This window comes from Podarcis bocagei (assembly GCF_964188305.1).
Source record: "Podarcis bocagei genome assembly, chromosome: 1".
NCBI classification, from domain to species: Eukaryota; Metazoa; Chordata; class Lepidosauria; order Squamata; family Lacertidae; genus Podarcis; species Podarcis bocagei.
The window spans coordinates 113,066,408-113,083,124 of record NC_138125.1 but is presented as its reverse complement, the minus strand read 5'-3'; the positions used below and the strand labels follow the sequence as shown (position 1 = coordinate 113,083,124).

Below are 16,717 nucleotides of genomic sequence, written 5' to 3'. Positions count from 1 at the left end.
AAAGACCACTGAAATATACTGAAACAAATCAATTGGTTTATTGTTATACAATTCTTCATTCAAAGCATATTGTTACATTATTTATTTTTATTTTTATGTCAGAATGTGTACTTCATTCAGAGAGCACTTCAGCAGTGTACAGAAATAGAATATATTTGAATAAATTGAATAAATAATAATACAGTGGTACCTCAGGTTACATACGCTTCAGGTTACAGACTCCGCTAACCCAGAAATATTACCTCGGGTTAAGAACTTTGCTACAGGATGAGAACAGAAATTGTGCTCCAGCGGCGCAGCAGCAGCAGGAGGCCCCATTAGCTAAAGTGGTGCTTCAGGTTAAGAACAGTTTCAGGTTAAGAACAGACCTCCAGAACGAATTAAGTTCTTAACCCGAGGTACCACTGTAATCATCTGGCCCAAAGGGCACTGCTGCTGTATCCTAGTTATGTCCTAACATTCCAAATTTACTTGTGCTTTTTCTGTCATCTTTGTATGGAGCACTTCAATATATTCGGGTGTATTTTCGCAAATATCCCACTCTGTTTAAGAAATAAGTATGTTCCATTGGTGGAAGTGGTTAAAAAAAATAATGATGACAAGATAAATAGGTCCTTCTCTTCAGTTTCTCTGATACACAAATTGCTAACATTTGGTAAACTTGCAGACGCAACACACGCTGGATTGTTTGTTTCTGCTAACAAACAAAAGCATTGTCAAAAATAAGACAGCAACTATGAAAGGATAGATGACCACTGATTTCATATCCACAAACCCTGGAAGTAAGCACTTAATCAAAGAATAAAAAAATAAATAAAATTATTCAGAAATTGAAATACGAATTCATGAATTCAGTTTGAGAACACATGGGGGAAAATCTGACTTTTAGGTTTTAGGAATTAACTTAAAGGGGGGGGAAGAGCCTAATTGAATTATTTTCCCCCCACAGGTCCTGAACCTTTTTCTGGCCTTATTATTGAGCTCTTTCAGTTCAGACAGCCTCGCTGCTCCAGATCAGGATACAGATGCGAACAACTTACAAATTGCCATAGCAAGGATCCAGAGAGGAATAGATTATGTCAAAAGAAAAATATATGAGTTTGTGCAAATGACCCTTTTGCAAAAATGTAAGGCCTCCACTGGAATCGGCTCAGCTGATGGGCAAAATGGCAAGAAAAGTGGGTGCGTCCCCAACCACACTGTAGCTGACTACTACAATGACAGAACCACAACTACCATCTATGTGGACAGTGGTGATCACATGTCATTCATCAACAACCCAAACCTCACGGTGACAGTACCGATAGCTGCAGGAGAGTCTGATTTTGAACACCTGAATACGGAGGAAGTTAGCAGCATATCCGAGCTCGAGGAAAGTAAAGAGGTAAGGCAAGGGATCATTTTCCATATATACACTTTGCCCTTTTGTTTATACGTTATCAGCTATGCCATAAAATGTATATGCGCTCATATTTTAAAATATAATCTTCATTTTTTCCTGAAAAGCCTGGGAGTATTGAAAGCAGCAGTGTACCTACCTCCCCATTCTATAAACATGGAATAGTCTGGTGTCGTTTCATTACTTAATAAAGTGACACTGGCAATGCATCTTCACATTGTTGAGTGCAGGCTATGGACCAGGTTCTGTGAAAGAGCATTTCTTCACCAGAGTGATATTTTAGAGGACTCTGGATGTGTGCAGGGCAGGGCACAACACATGCCAAAACTGGGTGTGTGGTATCAGCATCCTAGTTGCCATGAAGTAGCTCTGAATCTGTTACCGTTAATGTTCTGAAGTAATGAATACTCAGATCTTATTTATACTGCAATTATACACTGCCCTGGTAAATGGCACAGCTGACAAAACCATTCAACTTATCCAGGCCCATGGTAATCATTAAAGTATTCTACTTTTGAATATGTAGCTTACAGTAATCATTCTCGTTTGGATACCTCATTTGGACATACTGTCTGTCTATATCAATTCATATGTTCAAGTCAGTATCGATGGGATATATTTTTTTTTCATTAATGCCAGATGACGATGTTTCTCTCTCTTTTCCTTCTGTTACATTTTTTAAAAGACAAAGCCATTGCTCATATTTGTCTTTCTGTGAAAACATGATGGTGTTTACGCAGAATAATTTTTAAACGTATAAATCAGAATTGTTATTTCTTACTTTAACAAATGACCATGGTTTGCTCGGTGTGTATATCTCTATATGTCTTTGCTCAATTGCTGTGTTTACCCTGCTTTTTCAAATGTGTTTGTGTGAATAACGTATTAGGAAATACTTTCGCACCAATGTTTGTGGTATTTCCAGGACTACAAACCCAGAATTATTTGCGCCTTCAATGTTATTTCCTACCGTTCTTACTTCTCACAGGACTAAACTCAAACTGGATCAACCAGGAGTGCAGCTCTGGTGGTTTTTAACCAGGCACAGCAACGTGTGTCAGCCATTTTGAACAGGTTACCTCAGCAATTCATATGTATACATGATCACTGTTGAACAAAGATTGACTGGCATGCATGCTAATCTGTATATTCCCCTCTTCATCCATTGTGATACCAACAGAAGTATGCACAAGCTGATCTGCAATTGGAGTCATGCGACGCTCATCCCAGCATGATCAGCACACTCCAACATTCACTGTGTGTGATGATTTCTACATAGCATTTTGATATGTGAACTGCATGGTCTGTGGCACTGGTTCTCAGGCTGTGATCCGCAGGCCACCAGAGCTCCGCAAACCTCATTCAGGAGGTCTATGGTGTGTCCATGAAGAACACTTGCAGTTTGAATTCTTGTAGAAATCTATGAAATTCAAATTGCAATACAGTAAAATATAAGAAATAAAAGAAGTGTTGTTGTTTTTTTAAAAAAATACAATTTAAGAGTCATATAGCATCTAGCACAGCACACCACCATTGCTAGCACAACAGAAAGAATAATTAAATAGTCAACCCATTTTCATGTGGTCTTGGGCCGGGAGGAAGGTTTGGTCCATCAGTATAGTTGGGTCTTGAATTCTAAAGTTCCAAGCGTGCTCAAGTTTAGTAAGAGCTAGTTGTAATTTTGAGAAATTACATAACCGGTCGGAATGTGATGAATATTAACATTGCATTTTCATTAGTAAGCTCTTTAATATAATAAACTGATATATGCATTCCTTAAGGCATAATTCATTAATTTACAGTGCATATTTATGCATATTTGCATACGTCCTAGTATGCTCAAGGAGGCTTAATGACACGTAAGTTTGAAACAGGATTTCCTCCATTTTTCATGAGTATAAAAGCATGACAACTCTTTTCTGTTTCATAATGACATTTTTAGGGATGAATAGGAACCAAATGAGGGTGTTGTTGCTTTTGTTCCCTAAGTGCTCATGGTAGTGTTTAATTAAAATTTTGATAGATGCAAGTGGATACTGGTGGACTTTTTTGTCCTCTTGTCTTCTGTGGAAGACTAGGAAATACAGGAATGGGCCATTCTGTAATTGACAGCAGAAAAATCTTGCCTTGGAAGTGGATATAGTGGCCATACCCTATGGTAGACTTACATTGACATCACCGCTAACAGTAATTTGCACTTTATCGTGTTTCCTGTTAGGTGTTTGGGCAATTGGGTCCTCTGGCTACATTCCAGTCAGGTAGGGAACCTTCAGGGATGAAGGATCCTTCACTACCTTTCCTCTTAGCCATGAGGAGGAGGCCTGGGGCTTGGCAAACTAACTGCTACCTCAGTGGCTGCAGCTGAATATGGTGATGGCCAAGAAAGTGATTGTGATTGCAGCTTTCCCATAATGATGTGGCTGTTGACAGTCTTTGCCAAAGGCCCTGGAAGACCCATGAGGGGGTTTTCCGTGCCATGAGGAGTTTAATGAGTAGGAGGCAGTACCTCTGCTTCTAATCCTGTTTCGCCACCTGATGTAAACTCATTCATTCACTCAAGATTTTGCTGGCAATGAATACTTTCCTTTCTTAACCTTTGGTTTGGTTTTACTGTTTTGTTTTGTTTTTACAATTATTGTCATACAAGTTTTACATTGTGCTTTGAGATTTTGAAATGAAAAATGGTATAAATATATTTTAAAGTAATTTATTTTTAAAGGATGACTCATTGTGCCAACAAATGCCACAGGACTTGCCCCTTTTCCCGTTCTCCCCACCCACCCACCCATGTGCTTCCATAATCAGCTATGTGGAATCCTGGAACCCTACAGAGCAGATTTTTGGAATGCTGGGCAGTGGGGGGAAGAGAGGAAGCGCTGTTGTGCAAGCAGAAATCCATTGCATAGGTGAGGTGACACCGTTGGATGTCACCCTATGCTTTAAAAATCTATACATTTCATTGTTCTGAAAACCGCTCTCTCGCAAACCTTATTTTAAGGCACAGGGTGCAATCACCGAAAGTAAAGCTGGTAGAGTACCTACTTGAGTTTAGCTAGTGCATCAGAATCTGCAGCCTTGCTGAGTTCCATTTCTAAGTTCCGAAGATTTAAAAAATTCATGTCAAAACAGAACCGGCTGGCTTCCCAAGCCAATCCCATGTGTGGTTCATCATAAATGCTGAATAATAATAATAATAATAATAATAATAATAATAATAATAATAATTTACTTATATCCCGCCCTCCCCAGCCGAAGCCGGGCTCAGAGTGGCGAACAACAGTAGAAGTAATACTACATTCTAAAATCAATTCATTCTAAAATCAATTCAAAATCAAATTAATGGCAGCCATTGGGCTAGAGTTCCATGAGGATTACCAAAGGAGGGGGTCAGGCTGTGCCTTGGCCAAAGGCCTGGTGGAACAACTCTGTCTTGCAGGCCCTGCAGAAAGATGTCAAGTTCCGCAGGGCCCTAGTCTCTTGTGACAGAGTGTTCCACCAGATCGGGGCCACAGCCGAAAAAGCCCTGGCTCTGATGGAGGCCAGCCTAACTTCCCTGTGGCCCAGGACCTCCAAGATGTTTTTGTTTGAAGACCATAAGGTCCTCGGTGGGACATACCTTTCACTTGCTAGTTTGTGTGCCCTCTCACCATGAGCTGATTTAACCACCGGGTAAATTAGGCCGCTGCCTAGGGCAGCAAAATTTTAGGTGTAGCAAAATTAGAAGCTTAGTAAAATTCAAAATGGCTGCTCCTTCCTAACCACTCATATGGAGTGTGTCCTGCTCTTGCCAGGTGTGGCTGTCCTGTTTTCTCCCTTCCCAGGGTCATTCTGACCACTCTCCATTTTGCTGCTGTCAGGGAAAGAAGAGACTAAGATGCACCCTTCCATGGGTGCAGAGGATGTTGGGTAGCTGCAGCTGCTGATTAGCACCTGTAGTACTGTCGCTTTCACTATTCTGCATTGGACCAGCCTAGGAGTGGCTCATTCCAGATTGGCAGGCCCCACAAATGCATACAGGGCAGGCTGGCAGGCTGTTATGTAACAGAAGAGGAAAATGTAATATATATTGATCACTTGAGATTTTTATAATCCAGTTCAGAATTACTTCACCCTGTCTCTGCTGCAGCATCTTACAATAAAAATGCTCTCCATATTAAAATGATGAAAGCAAATGTTCATGTAATTAATTAGATTTGAATTGGTATTTTCCAGTTCAGAATAATTAGAAGAGTATTCATTGTTGCTTTTGTCTTTTTTATAATGCTTCTTGTGTATAAAGACCTTCACAATATTTACACAACAGCCTTGTGAGGTAGATCATTCATAATTTCATTTTACAGGCAGAGAACTGGATACTGTAGTTTACCAGTTGCTTGTTCATCTGGAATGAATAGCAATCTAACTGTCCTCATAAAATACCTGAATAGCAAATAACATCGGAGTCTATCACAGGGATAATTTGTGCTCATAAATCTTTCTGCTATCTTAGGGTTGCCATATGCATGGAATTTTCCGGACATAGGTGGAATATGCCAATCGGAAGCAATGTCTGGGTGCAAATCACTGAAATGCCGAATTTCCTGAAAAATAGCTTTTGTGTCCGAATTTTCACTTTTTGAACTATGGCAACCCTATGCTATCTGCAGCAGATTGAAACTAAAACAGAAAAATCCAAGCTAGCATTTGTAGGTACAGTCAATAAGTATTTTTTCACCTTTCATTTGACATAGGTTTTAAAGTGAATTGGACCAACAGAGGTTCTGTTCCATCCATTTTCCCAAGCAGCTCCCAAAATGATGACCTTCCTCCACTTGAGTTTGATGGACTTAGGCTACATTGATCAGGATACCTTCATGAGAATGAAAAACCACAAATTATTTTTGTGACAATTACTTTCCCAATGATTAGCTTTGATGGAAGGAGAATTGGCAACATATTAGTATGGGCAGGGGCTGGAGTGTCCTTGTGACTAGTCCATCTCTGAGTAATTATTTACATGTTTGGTTATACACACCCATCGGGTCCATGGCAGCACAATACTTAACATCATATTCAGGATAAATATCTAGATTGTCAATAAGATTACCAATTTCAGGGAAATATTTGCTTTTCTAAAAAATGATTAGGAACAGTTCCTTTAAACATCTTAAATAAGTTTTTTAATAATTGGAATAAAAGTTTGAAAATCACAGAAAGGTGTACATCATCCCTGAATCATGTAAGTCAGAATGCAATAACTGTGATTAGAATCGCCCTGTATTGTTTTAACTGTGCTTTCATCATTCCCCACATTCATCCAGCTGTTGGTGCCATTTCTGATGTTATATATTGTATGGTAATAACATTGTATCAGGCCAGAGAATGCCATAATCACAACTACTTTGGTTAATTTTGGTACTCAGACCTATCGTGGGTCATGCTATTTATTTTGGCCCTGCCTTAAATTCAATTGCATATTTGATCTCGATGGTCAGTGTAATGGGTATGAGTTACTCATGCGTAAACTGGTGCCTTTCTCGGTTAATTTGCCTTGTTAAAACGTTCTGACTGCACAGCCCCTTCTCATGGTGGCTGCCTCAATCACTGGCAGAATCCGTCAGTGGGCGTTTCTTGAACCTCTTCCAACATAAAAGTTGTTTGACACCCAGTCTCCTCCTCCTCTCACTGTGCGCGAGTCTTCTGCGCAGGGAAGGCGTGGGTAGCGGAGGACCTGGGCTCTCCTCACTGATGTCCAGTGAAGAGTCCTGGAGCCCTCTCTCCAATTCCCCCGTCTGCCCCCCTTTATCCCTGGTGTTGCGCTGATTGGCTTCCCCCTCTACTGAGCTGTTTCTCCCCCTGCTGCTGGGTCCTTCGCCAGCATCATCTGGGAGCCTCCCCTTCGCCTCTCGCTCCGATGTTAGTTCCCTGACAGTCAGGTTCGAAGGATGCCAAACCAATTGCAGTCACAACCTAAGATGAGAGTTCTCTAGCACCTGAATCGATAATTCTCTGAATACTTCTAAGAGTTGGTCTGAGTACCAGAGTGACAAAGAGTTTAAAAATGCATAGAAACCAACACATCTATGCACTTGCAAGAGAGAATGCAAAATAAAGGCCGTGGGAATGAAATAAATATGTTTCTTTCATTGTTGACATTTCCTTTTTTTAAAAAAAAAAGTAGTTTGTTTGGGGGTGAAATGGTATTCTGTGATTATCTGTTGTCTGGTGAACCCCAGTTTACTGCACCATATCCAATATTGTTCTGGAGGGTCCCCTGCCCATCAGGATCTGTTTTTCAGGGAAAGAGGGAATGGATAGGGAAGACAGCCAAAAATTGGTTGCCAATGCCTTGCACAAGTGTTTTCTGCTAGCATAGAGCCACCCCTAGATAAAACTCAATCTTTGTGGGGGTGGCAGGGAATCAATCATTCACATCCAAATTGAGAGCAATTTGGGTCTTGCTGCTGATTTCAATTTTTTTCGGGGGGGGGGGGCATTCCTGCCTGTGGTGCAAGCTTGAATTTAGCATTATAAATAACATTGATAGATAAAGCTGTTTAGCAGTATTTTTTTTCCTGCCGATCAACTAATGTCAGTTAAGTCAGAACTACTATGACAAAATTGTTCTTTTTTGAAAAGAACAATTTTAGGAGCAGCAGGGGGAAAAAATGCACCCTCTATACATTTATTGATAAATTATACAGATTGACACCAGTTTTAAAAAAATGGGGGGGGCGGGGATATTCTTACCATCATTGCCCAAAAAGCATTTGAAATTTCCTTTGGTAAGTAACAATGCAAAGCTGCATATGGGTATGTTTAGATGTTCTAAGGCACTTGAACCCTATTCAGGTGTTGCAATTTCCACCCGGTGGTTGCAGAGTCTGTCCCCACCTGCACTGCCCCCAAACAGTGGCTGCATCCCTGACTTCCCATGCTGATCGGGAAAGTCTGAAGGGAACAGGGGGCATGTCTAAGTTCATTTGGTTGTGTGCGTTTGGAAGCCTCTCCTATTGGAAGTCCTGTATTATCAGGGTTCCCAGTCACAGGGAGGCTTCTCGGAATTTTAATTTAAACTTATGAAGACCCTTCAGGGCTTCCCACTCAACACAGGAAGCTGGGAGGTGGAGTGGACATACAGATGGGCTGGCATGTAAAGGTCCCGTAATCTGAAGTAGGCTTTTGTGAACACAGCTTTGCTTTTCTGGAAATCTGATTTGAGATGTGTGAACATACTCCCATGCATGCCCAGTCACATTAACCTCAACTCAGAATACAATACATACTACTTTTTTTAAAAAAAATAATGCATTGTGTGATCTTACTTACAGAAATTAAGTATTTCCAGCACCACTGAAGGCAGCACAATTGATGTCGCTCCCCTGGGAGAGGAGGAAGCGGAAGATGCAGCAGAAGACCCATCACAACCAAAGGCTTGCTTTACAGAAGGTATCAAGGGCAGCAAACCTAACAGTGGGGATTGCACGCAGGACAAAAATATGTATTTTGGAATTGCTGTACCCTGTGTGTATGTGAGGAAGCAGGGGGGAGATGTTCAGCCAACTAAGGCTTATGACTTTATGCTTATCACAAAGTGGGTTGTGGCCTATGGAAGCTTATGACAAAATAAATGTGCTGGTCTTATTGGTGCCACAGATCTCTCTATTTCTTTTGCTACAACAGACTTAACATAGCTACTCCCTCTGGGATTTTTCCTTGAGGAAATGCTATTTTAAACGCAGTTGCTACTTAGAGTAATGAAGCTGTTTTAAATTTACATTGTGTGAGTCAGTTTAGCAAACAAATGTAGGTATGGGCAGAATGTCTGGCACCAGCAATATGTATCTGGGTTGTATTCATCATAGCGCTACAGCTAAGATTCCATCAGGGCAACAATTTTTCCTGCAGGATTGAAACTTCACCTCTTCCCCAATCCTGCACAATCGTTCTGGGCTTTCCATAAATCATAAAATTGGCTAACAGCTATCCGATCCATATATTGTCAGGAGGATTTTTTTCCTCTTTTAAGTCATTTCTATAAATGAGCATTTGTGGTGAAACATATCAGATTAATGGCAGACTATCAATCTGCTACAGTGACGTTTCTCCCTTTGGAGTTGAGAATCAATATGTTGGCCTGTTCCTTGAGGAAGGGCGTCAAGTCTATGCACTGCTCCAGATTGTCAGTTGAAAAAAAGAATTCCATCGCTTTGAAATTGGAGTCTAGAATAGGTTTGCTGACTTTGTCCCAGAGGATTTCCTACTCTTCAGGATGCAGTTAGCAAATTGTTTCCTGCTTCCAGACTCCATAGGAAGAGCCTTTCCATTGATCCATTTTTGTCCTGTCATTAAGCAGAATGGTAGAGAGTCCTGGGGGTACTCTGTTTCTTTGTCTGAGAAAACAGAAAGTAGAAATGGTACCGAAGGTTTCCTTAAAAAGAGGTATTAAGCCGGAGCGTTGCTAGGTACAGACCTCTGATGACAAATTAGCAAAAAATAAATAAAATTGCATATGCCATTTTATATGTATAGATGCAAATTTAGACTGACTTTCAGAGGTAGTATTAACAATAGTGTGAGGGGAATAATGCATGCTGTCACATGACACTGGACATTATGGTCAGAAACCAATAAGGCCAGAAACTATAGTTTCCCACTATGAGAATGAACCATGGAGAGCCTCAGGCTTGCAGGCTCCTCCTTCCCACATCTCTCAAGTCTGCAAGGAGGCCAGAAGCTTTTGCTTTTGCTCTTAAACAAAACATGACTCCCATTATGCTGGAACTCAGAAACTGTGGTTTGTATTAAGTCTAGTTAGAAAAAGTCAATCTGAAGCCACAGTTTGATGCTGACTTTCCCCTGCTGCCTAGAGTTAAAGCAAACCACAGCACCCTGTTTTTGTTGCACTAGAAACTAAGGTTTGTTTAAAAGCGGAAGCAAATCTTCATTATAAAAGAGTTCTAGTAGAGGTTCTAGCGTTAGTTCATTCATATAGCAGAAAATCATGTTTTTCTGATTACATCTTAACTGTAACACTGTACTCATTATACATGTGGAAACACATTCCCCACAACAGTCATATTTGCAAGGGTGAAATAGGAGAATCACATTTTTCAGGAACAAAGGACTATAATTGGTGTTCTGGGGAAATGCCACAGAGGAGGAAGAAGATGTAACTCCCTGACAATGTATCTCTGCACATATATGAAATCAGGTTCTCAGAGCAAGAAACTGAACTTATTGTGTTTGTTATTCCATAATACACATAAAATACATAATGCCATACACATTGATGATGCTACATTAATAATCACCATCATCGTGCACAATGAATTTAGAAATACTGTTGTATAATGTTTAATTAGATAAATGAATCTGGCAACAGTACAGTGGTACCTTGGGTTACATACGCTTCAGGTTACATACTCCGCTAACCCAGAAATAGTACCTCAGGTTAAGAACTTTGCTTCAGGATGAGAACAGAAATCGCGCGGCAGCAGCAGGAGGTCCCATTAGCTAAAGTGGTGCTCCAGGTTAAGAACAGTTTCAGGTTAAGAACGGACTTCCGGAACGAATTAAGTACTTAATCCGAGGTACCACTGTAAAGACAAAAGAACAGAAACTCATAGTCTGTGTCTTAACACCTCAAAGACCTGTGTTGGTGGTCGATTTTATAGCCTCCTTCATCAGATTCATACATTAGTTTCTACAGTGCCACAATACATTTTGTTTCCATAAACATACCTTTGATTACATATTTCAGTATTGTTCATTTACAACAATGGCTTCAGGACATGAGAAACTCTTGAGGCTGGATCCAGAGAACTATGAGCAGAACTATGAAGGGAAAGGCGGTGGGGTAGGGGGGAGTCACAGCCTTGCGGCTAACAGAAGTCTCTTCTGGAGAGTTGGGGTGCCTTTTGTAAAACTGTGGGAGGTGGCACGTGAGGCTGTAGGGAGAAATGAAGATCTATGAGGATTTCCTTCCATTTGCAGAAGGGCAGCTCAGGGCCCAATCCATATCCTGGAGTTTGCCTAAATATTTTACTTTATTTTATTTTACTTTGATCATTTCATCCACCAAATATTCTGATTCCAGGCTGCGTACGGAGATTCAAATGCTGTCAGGTCAGCATAGAATCTGGAAAGGGCAAATTATGGTGGAACCTTCGCAAAACCTGCTATAAGATAGTGGAACACAACTGGTTTGAAACCTTCATTGTCTTCATGATCATTCTCAGCAGTGGTGCTTTGGTAAGTGGAATATAGATCATTATGTTGTAGAATGGAGTATATTAATTAATTGGGGTGGGAGGAATTGTCCCAATTTGTACACAAATGAATTTATTTTGGGGTGGTCTTCTATTCCCTTCTAGTTATATGACTTTTTTTTACATATATTTCTCCCTTTGAAATCCAAGTAGCTATTCATTAAGATTCTCTTACAGTCACAGTTGGGTTTGTCTATTACCATGCTACCATTTTAGTTTCCTTTCGTAATCCTGACCTTCTCACTTAAAACAAGTTGTGGGAATGTGTCCCTCGAGATCAGCCTTTCTCAACCTGTGGGTCCCAAGATGTTGTTGAACTACAACTCCCATCACCCCTAGCTAGCAAGGCCAGAGCTCAGTGGTGATGGGAGTTGTAGTCCAACAACATCTGGGGACCCACAGGTTGAGAACCACTGCTCTAGATGGACTACAACTCCCATCATTCCTGGCCTTTGGCCATGTTGTGTGGGACTGATGAGAGCTGGAAGTCCAACAACATCTGGAGGGCTATAGGTTCCACATTCCTGCTTTAGTTTTCAAGCCTTTTTTGGATAAACTCCTAATTCCTTCCCATGAATTATACTGCATTATGCCGTATTTTGGGTATTGGATTGCTAGTTTTAATGAAACAGAATTGCATTTCATTTTGATTTTTTTTATGTTGTTTGTTGCATTTTGATGTATTGAGATGAATTTTATTCTTGAGAGGCTATGTTGAAATCAATTAAATAAAATAGCAGGAACTTCTTTAAAATAGTTTTTTAAAGAGTGTTGGTAGCATCTAGATGTCTTATAACTTGTCAAACAGTTTGGTTCAGGTACGTGTTTTAATAATGTGTAGATTCTGCATTTCAAGCAAATGTTAGAAAATGTTCCAATGGAATAGCAAGTCACAAGTGTCCAAAATGTAATTGAGATGTACATAAATATAAAGCATAGCCTTTAAAAATATCAGGCACAGCAGAATGAGTGACATTTTGTCTCTCCATGCCCCACCCCCACCCCAGCCAATATGACCTTATTTGTAGTAGTGTTTTCCTTCATAGGCTTTTGAAGATATATATATAGAACAGCGCAAGACTATCAAGATCGTGCTTGAATATGCAGATAAGATCTTCACATACATCTTCATTCTGGAAATGCTTCTGAAGTGGGTAGCTTATGGGTTTCAAGCCTATTTCACAAATGCCTGGTGCTGGCTCGATTTCCTGATAGTTGATGTAAGTACTTCCTTTGCCTAGCAGCTTTGTACATTGAATTGTTGGTGAGCCATGCTTTCATCATAATGCATCATAATATTTAAAGTGGGCTATTTTGGCTCAGTTACGCATCGCAGTCATAGCAAGATGCATTTTTGTACTCCCAGTCACCTTCACCGGTTTAGGTATCTTACCTAGTGGGTGTTTGCTTCAACGACCTAACACATAGTAGCTATGGGAAGGAACTGGTAATAGAAGTCCCTTGCTTTTTATCCAGGTGTGTTCAGTAGATATAAGGATTTGTTCAGGTCTCTCGTGAACTGGGCTGCAACACTTTGCCCTCTGTTTGTGCTCAGCGCCCTTTCTGCAGTGTTACCCAAAGTTATCAATTTCTCATCCGATGCGTTCTTGTATACTCATGACTGCCTAGATGTGGGGATGTGGCAGCGTTGTAGTGCTGTGCCATGTGACTTGATGTGTTCATAATGTTCTCCTTCTATATCTCACGTAAGCTTGATTCTATGCTACATTTGGCTACTGGGATAGTCAGGAACCTGGCCTCCAACATACAGATTGGTGTATTGGTTTTGTGGTTAGTAGCTGAGCTCATTCTGTACCCATTACTGAATTGTTTGTCATTTACAGTATAGGTGGGTAATTCAGGGAGGTGAATAACAGTAAGATAATTCGGACTTTAGGTGCATCATTTGCTGGAACACTGTCCTGTGATGGTGCAAGACCCATATGGAGTCAACTTTGAAAGGCACCATCTCTGAGGGCACCATATTTAAGGGCAGGAACCTTACTAAGCAAACCTAGGTCTCATCAAAGATAACCTGGGAAACCCATTTCACTGCCCTAAGTTCCACCCTGGGGGGAAAAGGCAGGATATACATGTAGGTAGGTAGGTGGAAACAGAAATAGTTTGCCCAGCAGTGGCTGCAACAACAGCCTCCCATCAGCAATTTTGCTGCCACTTAATGGGAAAGGAGGGGACAAGGAGACAGCACAGCGCTGTGTGGGCAAGCTAGTGATGGCAATGTGATGGGTCTGCCAATTCATCTACACAGCCCTAACCTTGTAACCACCTCATCTGTCCCCCTCTTAGTATGTGGTGGTGTTGCCGCTGTTGGCAGGCTATTGTTGTGACTCCATCCCACCAGGCGAGCTGTTCCTGGGGAGGAAGGAAGGAACATTCATCTCTGTTTACTTGGCGTAATGCAGGTTCCCTTTCTGGTTTAAGTTTGCAATCGAGCTGGTATCTGAATCCTCTCTGTTGTTTTTGTTGTTAAAAAGATATAATTTATACTTTTTCAATAATTCCGTAACTGTTGTCATTTCTGAATAGGTTTCGATAGTGAGTCTAATAGCCAATGCCTTGAACTTTTCCGAACTTGGTCCCATTAAATCGCTTCGGACACTGAGAGCCTTGAGACCTCTGAGAGCATTATCGCGATTTGAAGGAATGAGGGTGAGCAAGACAACATTAAATAACAATTGAGGGACTCGTGGTCAGAAACAGCAAGCGGTATCTCTGTTTCTTAATGTAAGGGTATCGGTGCTGTTTTAGTTTGCAGTTGCTAGCAGGAAAATTGCTTTCAACCAGGGATGGGGGGTTGAGGATAACCATAATGCCCCCAAAGGAGTCAGTGGGATGTGTTGTGAGCCACTTTGTGGTCTTTTGATAAAGAGTGGTATAGACATTTAATTAATTATAGTAAACATTACATCCAAGGCGTGCATTACGTTTTTGTGTGTGGCATCCACACGGAAAATTGTTGTTACTGTGATTCACTTTTATCCCATCCTTTTCCAAGGACCTCAGGACTGCACACATGGTTTTCCCTTCTGTTTATCCTCCCAGCAGCCCTGCCAAGTAGCTTAGACTGAGAGAGGAAATTCCCCCAGTAGGCTTTGTGAATGAGTGGGGTGGTCTCAGTACCAAAACCCTAACTGAAAACCAGTCCCACCCAAAAGTGACTAGAGACCACCCACTCAAGAATCTTTCCCAGAAAGGGGGCATTTGCAACCATTCTATAGTTGTTCAGATCTTTGAGCTCCAGGGAGAATTTCTGAAGGAGTGGTCTTACTGCTGCCTCTTCCAGGCAGCCCAATACCATTCCCTCTTGGAGTGAGGGCATTGATAAGCTCTGCCTTCTCCTCCCATCACCAGCCATGAGGGTCAAGGGTCAAAGAATGCAAATGGTCACCTGCACCCACCAGGTACCCTGCCAACATACGCAGGCTGTGCTCATGAAATTCATTCAACAAAACTGAACTACACAGCATTCTGGACACCCCTTGAGATTGACCTGCTACAACAGTGGAGTCAAGGTCCAAGCAGATTGCAAGCAAATCACAGCAGGCCACAACCTCCTTTGGGCCAGTATGTAAGAGCACTTGCTGCATGCAATAAAACTGAACTGCATGGTATATAGACGGTGTGGTGTAGTGGTTAAGAGCGGTAGACTCGTAATCTGGTGAACCGGGTTTGATTCCCCGCTCCTCCACATGCAGCTGCTGGGTGACCTTGGGCTAGTCACACTTCTCTGAAGTCTCTCAGCCCCACTCACCTCACAGAGTGTTTGTTGTGGGGGATGAAGGGAAAGGAGAATGTTAGCCACTTTGAGACTCCTTTGGATAGTGATAAAGTGGGGTATCAAATCCAAACTACTCTTCTTCTTCTTCTTCTTCTTCTTCTTCTTCTTCTTCTTCTTCTTCTTTGGTGCCTTCACCACCACTGAGTAGGCCTGATAACAAGCACATACATATCTTCAGTCAAGTTCACCAGGAGCTTTTCTGCACTTGCATTCTAGCTGCCCCCCACCCTCCAATACAGGTGTCCCAGACAATAGCCTCTTACCCAATCTCCTTCTTTTGGTTATAACCCAAGTGAATATCATCCCTTCCCACCCACTCTGCAATAAGCTGATATCTCCGCCTGTAAGAGATTAGCTCTCCTGTTATATTCACAGCCTTCTGTTCTCATTTGTTCTCTAATATATTATTAAGCACATAATAGGATCCCACTTTCCCTTCCTCATTTTTTCTAGAGGAATATATTTATTTAGATAGTTATTTGAATACGTAATATTCACATTACCTTTTCTATTAGACTTAAATAATTATTTGGGCAGCAACAACAATCTTCCTTTTAAAAATATTTTTAAATGCAAAGTGACAATATCATCTTAGAAAGACGTGGTCTTCTGTGACGTAAGTGTGCATCATCACAGAGCCAGAAGATGACTCATTCTGTCTTAGAAAAGGGATTTTGCCTTGGGGGAAAGAGGTGTGGGGAGGGGTTTGCCAAGGGGAGCTGTTCATGGTGGATTCAGTGGCAATAAACATGCTTTGGATAAAGACTGCAAGTTTTATACATGTAATGCAAGAATAAAGCATGAAATGCACATAGGTAGCCTGCTTCTGAGCATAATGCACAGAACTAGCCTGCATAAAGCACATTAAAGCATGATTTGTGCAATAAGACCACATCATCCTAACTAACTAGACTAAGGCATAAGACCTTATCACTGGGTAGGGTTAAACATAATAAGGCATAAGGCAGGAGCCCACTGCTTTCGCTGGAGTTGCTAAGAGCCCCCAGGACAGCGGCAGACATGGCCTCTTAACAGCCATGATGGTAATGGCTTGCTAATGGTTTAGAAACATTCCCCCAGAACTGTGGTTTTTATTTAAATGCAGATTTATGTTAATCAAACTGATCAGTTGATTAAAATGCTTCAGCCAGTTGACTGGGATTTAATTGGAGTTTACTATTAAGTATCTGATAAAATCTAACACCAGCATGAGAAGCTACCTAAATACTTTTCCCAACATCAAATCTTTTGCAGTCGTTTCAATAACTT

The 16,717-nt window shown here is 41.1% G+C and overlaps 1 protein-coding gene across 1 annotated transcript in view; it reads left to right on the top strand.

Moving 5' to 3' along the window:
• LOC308581647 (sodium channel protein type 1 subunit alpha-like) overlaps nucleotides 1–16,717 on the top strand; it is a 49,997-nt gene that overhangs the window by 22,343 nt on the left and 10,937 nt on the right. Inside the window, 5 exon segments of the mRNA XM_081184367.1 lie at nucleotides 950–1,384; nucleotides 8,710–8,827; nucleotides 11,478–11,632; nucleotides 12,696–12,869; nucleotides 14,197–14,319. Coding sequence (XP_081040493.1) covers nucleotides 950–1,384; nucleotides 8,710–8,827; nucleotides 11,478–11,632; nucleotides 12,696–12,869; nucleotides 14,197–14,319 — 1,005 coding nt within the window.